This window comes from Hemibagrus wyckioides, linkage group LG20 (genome assembly GCF_019097595.1).
Source record: "Hemibagrus wyckioides isolate EC202008001 linkage group LG20, SWU_Hwy_1.0, whole genome shotgun sequence".
Taxonomy (NCBI): domain Eukaryota; kingdom Metazoa; phylum Chordata; class Actinopteri; order Siluriformes; family Bagridae; genus Hemibagrus; species Hemibagrus wyckioides.
In genome coordinates, this window is record NC_080729.1 from 1,268,351 (window position 1) to 1,279,856 (window position 11,506).

Genomic DNA, 11,506 nt, shown 5'->3' on the forward strand with positions numbered 1-11,506 from the left:
TCTTTTTTTTTTTTTTTAAGTTAGACCAGAAGTTGCGTTTAGCTGATATCTGTATCTGTGTCGATGGCGATTTATAAACACTGACTAAAAGAGAGAAAATCTAAAACTTTCGGTTTTATTAGATTAAATTCAGTGAGATCACGTGACATTTTTGTGCTAGTTTTGAATTCTGTCTTCATGCTAACCTGAATTAGCTCTCACACTGATCCCAACACAAATCCAATCAGGTTACAAATCAAGCTGTAATTAACCTAAACACGCCCCTTCCCCATAACCACACCCAATCAGAGCGTTGCATGTGAGTTCGGCTGTGTTTTGTACTAAATTAGCAACTCAGAGAAATTCTGAGAGAAAAATAATAACAACAAGCACACCTATTAAATGACCTGGTCAGTACAGGACAGGACATAATGCTGGTTTCTAAAATTAGTTAAACATTGTTTGGTTTAAAAATGAACAAACATAGGATATATTTCCTTTATCTGTTATCATCATTTTAATCTCCTAGCTTTTAACTCTTCACATCACATTAACTGTGATGATGATGATGATGATGATGATGACGTAACAACGTGGTGTCAAGCTTACTAAGAATTCATGAAAGCTGAAGTTATTTAATAAAAGTGTAAAAGCGACAGGAAACAGCTGGAAGCCGTGCAGCCGGGATTTTACCGTCATTTTACAAACATTGAACTTATAGTGTAAATAAGAAAGGGTTTTTAATTTATAATTAAAATGAATGAATGATGAAAGCGGTCAGGTCCGAGCAGATAAACCATCTCTATCACTTCGGAGTGAAAGAGTTCACCATCAGCTTTAGTGCTTTTCAAAAATATTACAAACAAAAATCTAAATAAAGAAAATAAACAACATGACCTTACAAATAAGCCTTGTTTTATTGACTTGTTCATCCAGTTGGATTTTAATGCCACAAATAAACATGATACAAATTATGTACATCTGTTTTTTTTAAAGAATACCTCCAAAGAAAACCACATGAATTTTTTACATTTAAAAAAGACGAAGGGAAAAAAAACTTAAATTATCTCATTCTGTTTTATATCCTTTGTAGATTCTGCTGTAAATTGTTTCTTTATAGGCCTATAGATAACGAAGAGCACAGTTTCTCATAGGATAATAATAATAATAAAAAAACACAAGTTCCTCTCAGAACTTTAAGGCAAAGTGTGTGTTTGTTTGGTGAATAGATCCATCATACACACTTTTTTTCCTCCCGAAAATTACAACAGGACGCAGTTCACACTAAATAAAAGGTCACAATTTGGTTTCTTCAACTGTTCTTGTCTCGTAGTTATTGCAGGATGACACGAAAAGGAAAAGGAAATTGTCGAGACAAATAGAAACTCGTAGAAATGAGCTTGAACAAGACTGTAGAGAGTGACACGTGGGTAAAAAGCCAAGCTGAGAAATTTTTCCGACTTTAATCAATTCGCTGATGAGATCGGATTCTGCTGTCTGAGAGATTAGACTTTTTTTTCTTCCCGATTATGAAATAAAAATCACGCTCAACAAGCTAAAGCACAAATCTAGGATATTGCTTTGAAAAAAACGCACAAAAAGAGAGGAAGAAAAGAGAGAGAGATAAGATATCGAGAAATGAATGAATGAATGAATGAAAGAAAGAAAGAAAGAAAGAAAGAAAGACGGTCATGACGGTCATGAAAGATCATGACGGAATTTGTGAATGAATCGAGTAAAGATGGGTTGGGGAAAAAATGAAGGAAAGAGGGAAGAAAAAGGAAGAAAAGAACGCATTATTGGATTGGTGAATAAATTGAGGGATGAAAGAAAGAAAGAAAGAAAGAGAGAGAGAGAGAGAGAGAGAGAGAGAGAAAGAAAGAAAGAAAGAAAGAAAGAAAGAAAGAAAGAAAGAAAGAAAGAAAGAAAGAAAGAAAAGGATATTCATGGGTCAAGTATTTCCATTCATTATGCGACTTCGTCATTCAGTTGTCTGAAACCTGAAAATGAAAGAATTATATTAATATCTGTATGACAACACGATTTCACGCAGAAAATTAAAAAATAATAATAATTCGTAGCTCGGACTTCCATGAAGTCGTGATAAATGCCCCAGCTGATAAACACTGCCTTTATTTCCTACGATTTTCCTGGCGCGAGACCGTGTTGTGTGCGGAAATAATACCGGTGTGTAACCTGCAACCAAGTTAAATAGACCTTTTGCTTATAAACCTATAAATACAGTATAATGCGTATAATGTGTACACATATCCATATGCTGTTGTTTTTGTTGTTGTTTTTTAAAGAAAGAAAAGAAATTCCAGTTTAACACACACAAAAAAACATAAAACTTAAAAAATATTCTTCCAGAATCATAACATTAGACATTAAAACATGGAAAACGGACATTAACATATTTATTTTATTTTTAAATCACAGTTGCCTGAATGCAGAAAGGAAATTAAAAAACTCTTTGGACTTCAGCATGGATTAAAGATCAGGAGTCAATCAGAAGCGCTTTCTTTTAAACAAGAAACTCGTAAACACTCTGAGAAAAAAAGGTACTGAAGTGCGCCTCGGTGTTTCACCTGGAGCTGTGTGTGTGTGGGGGGGAGAAAGAGAGAGAGAGAGAGAGAGAGAGAGAGAGCGCTTTAATAAAAGATTTCAGCTACAAAACTGGAGCGCTCTCTTTTTAGGACACAGGAGAGTTCCAGACGCACTACAGGTACTAAGAGTGTACGCTTGATGGCACCAGTACAGGGTCAGGGAATGGTACCCTGTAGTACCCTTTTCTCTGAGAGTGTAGTGTAGTGTAGCTACGTCATCTGTGTGGAGTTAATGTTTGCAAAAAATAAAAAGAATATTTATAAAATTAAAACCAAACTCATACCACATAAAATGAAAGGCTACATAAAGGTATTGCAGAGTGATAAAAAAAGCTCATCCAGTCCATTTCCGCTGGTTTGTCCGAGCACCCAGGCCGCTCATGGTTCAGGTCTATGCGCGCGCGTTATGACGCGTCGTGGTCAGTCGCTGTCTGATTTGTCATCCTTGGTGGAGTTGGTGGTGTGGTTGTACAGCCCCTGTGCCATCAGGTGCAGCGCCAGTGTGTTCTTGGTGCCCGACGCTTTCTTGATTTTGGCCCTCTTGTTCTGGAACCAGATTTTGATCTGGGCCTCGTTGAGCTGCAGTTCGGTGGCTAGGCTCTGTCTCCTCTGCTCTGTCAAGTACCGGTTCGACTGGAACTCCGCCTTCAGCCGCTGCAGCTGTTCCGCCGTGAAGGCCGTGCGGGGTCGCTTATCCTCCCGAGTCACAGTCTTCTTCTTTGGTCTGCGCGATCGGGGCCCTGAACACACACACACACACACACACACACACACACGGACAGAGAGAGAGAGAGGTTTGCGTTAGGGAGGTGTGGTTTACTCGCTACTACTACTATTACTACTATTACTACTACTACTACTAATAATAATAATAATAATAAGAGGAAGAGGAAGGAGAAGACGATGTTCTGTACTTATAGCAACTTATATAATATTTAACATCAACGTTTAACACCAGTTTTAGTTGTGGAAACTTTTTTCTAGTAACTTAATATATATAAAATATTAAGAACAACAGCACGCGCTCACAAAGAGCTGTATTGAGATATATTAAGAGGATTTTTACTCACAGCGTGCCTGAGTGACATTCATGATATTCTGTTTATTTTCTTTATTTCTCACTCTGCCTTTTCATTACAGAACAGCTCTGGTTGGTCTGCAAGCCCTAGACTACGCCCACTACTGCGCAGTGCACTGTGGGATTTCAGAAGGTCCGCTCTGTTTTACATGATTAGGTATGAAATGGAAAAGTTCCTGACTGCTGCACCCTGTGTGTGTGTGTGTGTGTGTGTGTGTGTGTGTGTGTGTGTGCGGCGCACTGCACGTTCACACCTCCGGAACCTGATAAACTACCCCAGCTCGCGCTTCTGTAATAAACTGTAAACAGGACAGCAGTGGACATCGGAGGTGTCCTGCTCGTGTTCTTTTCTAGATTAGAATCAGGAAGTCTACGGCAGCACGCGCAGCATGATTCTATTACCACTTCCGCTCAGAAATGAAAATTAAATAAATAAATAAATAAATAAATAAATAAATAAATAAACAGAGGTATCAATTAATGTGGTGTTTAGGTGTTTACGAACATTTTGCATTAAATGTGATAAAACACTTGAGCGCGTGAGCGCAAAAAACACGACAGTGTGAGAGACAACACTAGAGAAGTTAGACTAGAGAGAATTATTTAAAAAAAGACGAAATAGGTTATTTAATATGGATATAATGTTTGAGCTGTAGCCTATTTTATGTCGCCGAAATAAAATTATTATTATTATTATTATTATTATTATTATTATTATTATTATTATTATTATTATTATTATTATCGTTATTATTATTATTATTATTATTATTATTATTATTATTATTATTATTATTATACTCGTATATAAACAGGTATAGAAACTTTAAAAACAACAACAACATTATGAAACGTGGTTGCTATGGTAACAGAGGAGTGCCTGAGGGTTTAGAATCAGAAACTTTTCGGTAGTAGTAACTCAAAGTTATTCAAAGTGTAATGATAATAATAATAATAATAATAATAATAATAATAATAATAATAATAATAATAATAATAATAATGCAGTTATTATAAAATCTAAGTGTTTGTTATTAAATGTGTGAGCAGTGCATTTATTGCACATTTCTGAATAATATCAGACGCTCTTAAAGAATTTTACTTCACTATTATAAATACACAAGAGCGAGGTTTGTGAGTTTTTCCTTCTAGCATGACTTTAAAAGCAGATAATAATAATAAGAAGAAGAAGAAGAAGAAGAAGAAGAAGAAAATTATTATTATTATTATTATTATTATTATTATTATTATTATTATTATTATTATTATTATTATAACATTATTATAACATTATTATTATTATTCTCAGACTCTATAACTTTAAACTCTCCGAAGGAATTTTTTTGTTCTTCAAAACTCCAGACAAAGCTTTTTTCTATCTCTCTCTTACACACACACACACACACACACACACACATTTGCATACACATGTCCATATTTGAAAAGGGTGCTGGAGTTTTTTTTTTGGAGGTTTGGGGTTGGGGTGGGGGTGGTCGTATGAAGGGGGTGGGGTTAACTGGTCCCTTCCCCCTCCCTCTCCTCCTCCGTTCCCTCCCTCCTCCTCTGTTTCCATAGCAACTAGATTTTTTAAATAATCGCTTCTTGCTGTTATTACTGTTTAATAAACTTTGCTGGAAGTGCTGCGCCTGCACGGATGTACACGGAATAACCACTTCCGGTTTATTTCTGTCAGTCTGCAGTCAGAGATGTGAGACTGGTTCCAGAATGTATAAGAATCTTTTCTGAAGGAATTATGTGACATTAGATTATTATTATTATTATTACATCTGCGGCATCATACTGTGCAGTTTACACACAGGTTACACGAGTAAGAGTTTGTGCATTATATATTAAGTTTGTTTATGCGTATTTCTTTAATATTATAACTACATTTCCCACAATCCCACGTCAATTATCTATAAACTGTTTTATGTCTGTTCTGAAATGATTAAATTGCTCTTTAGGTTTCAAGCTAATGATTAGATTAAAACAACACAGCCTCAGATTGGACTTGAAGTGTTTTTCAACTTGATCACGACATCATTTACCCTAAAAGAAATGTCTGATTTCAACCTGAGAATCCTTAAACAATACAATAAATCTTAATATTCATAATAACAATCTAGACAGCTTTGTTTGGGGTTTTTCCACCGAAACTTTTCGCTGTGAAGCGCAGTACAATTCTATACAGGATTTCTATAAAGTGCTAAAGGATCATTTTTACTGAAACATTTCTGAAACTCTTCTTCATGGAAATGAATATTTATTTAAATATTTAGCAGAAAATGTCTGAAGCCTCGAGTCCCTTCATCTCCATTGTCCAACAAAAATATGCTAATGAAATATTAACAAAGACCTCGAGCGAACAAAGGCGCTAAACTTAGCTTGGTTTCGCAAAAACTCTTCAAAAATACTATTTTCATTTTTATTAAAGATCATGTACTACACACTTTCATTGAAAATCTTCAGCCGAATCCTTTCTTTAGTTATATCCTGTAATAACGCATCACTACCGTCAAATATGCACACACTGCTGCATTTATAATAATAATAATAATAATAATAATAATAATAATAATAATAATAATAATAATGTGCTATCTTTTTTTCAGCCGGGTTTTGAGCATATTTAAAGTCGCTAATCAATCCGCACTCTTTACTCAAATTTTCAAAAAATATATAAATATGCTTTTAATAGTTTACATCTCTTTAAAATCCGGATAATTGGAAACGGATTATTTGTTTTAAAATATATATATATATATGTATATGTATGTTATTACCTTTTTTCTTTTTTTTTAATTCACTTTCCAAAAGTACGCTCGTGCTGCTTGCCTGCTAAAATGGCCTCACAAAGGTTTTTAGTAAATTTCCATCTGATTATCTTCACTCTATTTCCATAAAGACTCACTGCAAACAACTTTATTATTTTAATTTATGTAGAATTTGTCACTATACATCGGATCTGCTTACTGTAGATTACTTCGAAGATGATAAAAATATATGTGTAATTAAACAAGTAAAACATGTTAGCTGCATAAAGATTTACATGAGTGTGTAGATCAGACTCTAATCCTCTGCCGATTTTGAGAGATTTCGGCTAAATTTGTTTTAACGTTTTATTCTTTAAACGCTATGATTTTAGTAAATTAAGTCTCATGAATTATATAAAGATTCAGAAAAGCAAAAGCAGGTACAGAAAACTCTTTGACCTGACAATAAACAGGAACTGACCGCAGTTTTGGGAACCGATTTTTTTTTATTTACCGCCCCCCCAACACACACACACACACACACACATTTTATGATTTAAAAGGTCTTTCCAAACGTGTTTTTTTTTTTAGAAAAATAAATTTAAATAGAATTAGCATATTCCCAATTCTTCACTGTGAGCTCTCTTACTGTGTTATGAACGGAAGTTTTTTTTTTTTTACCGAATTTTTCGGATATTTTTGTCCGTCGTGATATTAACATAAAAGTAACGCATGCAAAAATGTTTTTGTTCTGCAGTTTATATTTTTATATCATTTGAAATTTGACTTCGATTCATGTTTAGTAGATTTTTGATTAAATGTAATATTTTGTTCTTAATGTATTTAAACTTGTTCAAATAATTATTATTATGAGTAATTTTGTTTAGTATATTTCCAAAATGAACTCTGACCTGATGAGGGTCTGTCCGAGTATCTGGTGCAGTAAACCCAGGCTGGCCACAACATCTGCTGGTTATTAGGCGAGTTTGCGCATTGATCCGCGCCGCTTTCGGACCCTGACTTCGAGCCGCTGACGGCGGGGTTTGATGCTCCTTCACCCGACCCCGGTGATCCTGCTCGGTCCGTGCCGGTCTCTGGCTCTGAAGGACACCGGTTCTCTCTACCGGACACGTTAATATCGCTGCGCTCAGTCGCGTTCACTGCGGCGGCGCTTTCTTTCCTGCGTCCGAAGTCCGGGCGCAAAATGTTGTCGATGTAGAAGTTGGTGATCCGGTGCAGGTTTCCGGGAGGCTCGAGCAGCGGCAGGATGGCTCTGTTGGACTCGTCTCCTGCATCTCTGCTGCTCTGATCTTTCTCTTCCATCCTGAAACTCTCCTTAACCCCTTTCTCTCCCGCACCAAGGCGAGCGCTCCCGACTTCCAGTTTTGTATAGTTTTTAAAAAATATTTCTCCTCTTTTGGGTTTAGATTTTCTTCAGTTTGAAAAAAAATTATAATAATAAAACTGAGCGACAGAAAAAAAAATGAAAGATAGAAAAAAATCTTTTCTGGATTTTAAATGCCACCTGAGCGCGTCTCGTGCGCACAAAGAAAAAACATAATTATAGACGTTAATTCCACAACGAGCTCCACGAAGTAGTTCTTAACAATATTGGAGGAATATTATTAAGACAAAAAAATGACACTATTAATAATAATAATGATAATAATAGCACTAGTAATAATAGTAAGGCCGCTGGAGGAGCCGGTGCTGTAGTCGCGCCTCAGTGAGCAAATAACGGCTAAATAAAGAGCTGCCAACTGGCTCTCAAATACTTTCACTACGGATTTTTTTTGTTCTTATTTTTAATACGAGACTCCCGTGTGACGTCGCACTCCCGTATCCTGGACACGTGCCTTCTGCCAATAAGGAGACGCCGTTTGTGTCACGTGAGCCGGAGACTCCGCTAAGTGACAGCATCTCAGCCTCGCCTAGTTTCCTCCACTTAAAGCTACAGGAACCCAAAGCCATGAATTAAATTAGCATATACTACAGGCTCGCGCTGCGTACAGATGATTAGCACGAGACTTACAAAAAAAAAAATTACAGACAGAATAGGTAAGATGATCCTCAACTTATTTGCGGAATACAGCACTGGTCACGCGTTGTGTAATTATATCATCATACATGGCAACATATGCATACATAAGTGATAAGTCAAAGGTTAATGGTCGTATTTGTCATGTGTCATAACATATTGACCATAGGATGCATAGTTCGTGTATAAGCTAGGAATAATATATGTTCAATCTAACTCATTGATCAAATTTAGATTAGGGGTTAGTTTATTCTAATATGACATCATGTGTTAATGACAATATTTTGGCCAATATCTAACAATAGTGGTCATATAAAGCTTCATATGTCATCACGTGACCCGTATGACCTGCTGGCTACACGGAGGGCTTTATAAAGCCTTGGTCATCATATGCCTTACTAACACTCTGTATGTTATATAATCTTTTTGTTAAATAGATATAAAGCTTAATATGAGTCATTACGTTTTATCCATCTAATATGTATGGCTTTATAAAGTCTTGGTAATCACATGTTATAAAACATTAATAATAAAACATATTGGTTACATGTGTTATTACACATTGCTCTGTACATTTTGTCTTTATAACATATGAGTCACATGGTATATAATGTTATGCTAATATAATGTATCTGTGGTATATAACTTGATATTGGTCATATAGAGCAAAAAGTGTGTTTTAGCACATAGCAGATAAAATGCAGTGGGACAAAATTATACATTTTATTGCATATAAACACACACACAAACACACACACACACATATACATATATACACACATTTTGGCCATATAGGATATTGATCTTGGTCATATCAGTCTCATGTGCCACATAACTTATTTAAAGCTTGACATATCAACCATATGTCATTCCACATGAGTCATATCAACAAACTGGTTATGTATAAAGTGTTATAAAGTCTTTATCATATGAAATATTGCAAATTTGTTATGACACATGAACAAGACTTAAACAAGACTGTCGTGATATATGACAGAATTGTTTATGGGACATACTTTATATTTATTCTAGAATATATTGATCATATTTAACATGTTATAAAGTGCTTGTTACATGCTATAACACATTTGTGAAAAAATACTTTGTTTATGTATGTTATCTCACTGGGGTCATGTAATATTTTGAATCTTTTGACCATTAGCATCATATTATAGCAAAACACATACACGTCATGTAATTTATTGCTTGTAGAGATTAGTCATGTATCATTAGATAAAACACATTAGTTATTAATGTGTTATTACAGTTTGGTGGACACATTTTGACTGTATAACTGATGTGTCATAGTGGACTATTGGCTTTGGTCATGGATAGGCTAGTGTATTAAAATGTCTTGGTCATATGTAGTGATAAATCTGTATCGGTCATATACGTTCTTACACACTAACCATATAACACAGTGGTCATATACTGGTCATATGTCATTAAATAACATTAGTTATGCTATACAGGATATTAAGACTTTAGGACGTTATTCGGTTCCATCATGCTGCTGATAAAATGCCTACTCCATACATTTTAGCCTTGGTCATATGGCGTAACATATTACATATTGCATGTATATAGCTCAATATATTAGCTTATGGCATGACATGCTCCATATTAACGTACTGGTGCGTTTTAATTCCTTGGTCAACACACTGGTCATAACTTAATATAGAGTGTCATAACGCATAAGTAATAAACTGCTTACACACTGCACCATGTATTTTTGCCAAATAACATATTTATAATAGCTATTATTATTAACATGTTTATAATATCATATGTATGTATATATGACCCCTCATACCACAGAATGTCAAAGCCTGTTGGTCATAATATGTTCATATTTCACGAAGGTTATAAACACTCATTTTTAATGAACCGGAGTGACTCGTGAGGTTTTATAAGGCTTAAGTTGATGATTTTGTTATGAAATCCGCGTTGCTGTTTTATTTATTTCACTTCAGCAATTTTAAAAGGTGTATGAAGAGCCGTCACACTCCAGCGCAGAGTAATGCGGAGTGCGCGAGCGGCCTGGACGCTGCTGGTGGCGCTTTAAAAGAAACCAGTGATGCGCACCAACAGCGGCGAAATGAAACCCACGCACACACACGCACACACACACACACACACACATGCATGAGAAATACACAGCCTACAAAATGCACAAGCAGCAAAAATAAATCCACAGTGCTGAATTAGCAGCAGCTCCACAGTTTTCTGGAACTTCCTCCTGGATTCATCTCCTCCTCTGTTTTTTTTGCGACCTGTGCATTTTGGCAAATAAATGTCTGATTCTGATCATCTGGCAGGATCTGAATGAAAATTTCTACACCGCTGGTGTTCGCTCAACACTACAAGACTTAAGACTTTAATTAGCTTGTATAGTTAAGTGTCGTTAAGTCTAATGAGAAAGGACGCAGATTAGAAAGATTCATTATTCAAATAAAATGCGCGAGCTAATCCCCGTATCCTTGGTCATTCATTAAAAATGCATCATGTAATACAGTGGTCAGATATCATACACCATGCTTATATAGTGGTCATATATCATATATCATGCTATTAACAGTTTAATCAGTAACTGAATGAAGATTCATGCAGTGATAAACCCGCCGTTTGAGTCACACAGGATGTGTGTTCGTGTTCATATGCAGCTGACCGACAATCGAGTGTGTGACCTTCAGCAGGACGCTGGCGGAAGTGACACGAGCTGTTAAAAAAATCAATTGTGTCAAATCGAATGCGTTAAAATTGCTCAGAAATGTAGCCTGACTGCGATCTCTACAGTTTTATTGAAAATATTTTAATGAAAATAAAGTGAAAAAAAGAAAGAAATACAAATAAAAGCCCATTTTCCCATCAGTTTTATTCCCGAAAATAGAAAATACGTTTTCTAATACGTCTTAATCCTGATAACTTTATCTTCTAATAAATACATTTATGGTGTTTTTTTTATTTATTTTTTTTGTTTGTTTTTTTGTTTTTTTGCATTTTTGTGTTCTAGTAGTTTATAATTTGTCTCGTTTCTATGCCTCTATTTTAA

General features: G+C 35.3%; 1 protein-coding gene across 1 annotated transcript; it reads right to left on the reverse strand.

The window, feature by feature from the left end:
* Positions 1-1,731: 1,731 nt before the first annotated feature.
* Positions 1,732-8,129, reverse strand: en2b (engrailed homeobox 2b). The gene is made up of 2 exons (XM_058418850.1): positions 7,328-8,129; positions 1,732-3,325 (listed from the first exon to the last, which is right to left on the reverse strand). The coding sequence occupies exons 1-2, from the start codon at positions 7,737-7,739 to the stop codon at positions 3,006-3,008; spliced, it is 732 nt and encodes a 243-aa protein (XP_058274833.1). The 5' UTR covers positions 7,740-8,129; the 3' UTR covers positions 1,732-3,005.
* Positions 8,130-11,506: the final 3,377 nt, after the last annotated feature.

What these genes read in the sequence shown, in the direction of transcription:
- en2b (XM_058418850.1), bottom strand. Translation starts at nt 7,739, where the DNA reads ATGGAAGAGAAAGATCAGAGCAGCAGAGATGCAGGAGACGAGTCCAAC. An exon ending in CTCGGACAGACCCTCATCAG is followed by an intron (nt 3,326 to 7,327) that starts GTCAGAGTTCAT and finishes GTGTGTGTTCAG; the next exon opens with GGCCCCGATCGCGCAGACCA.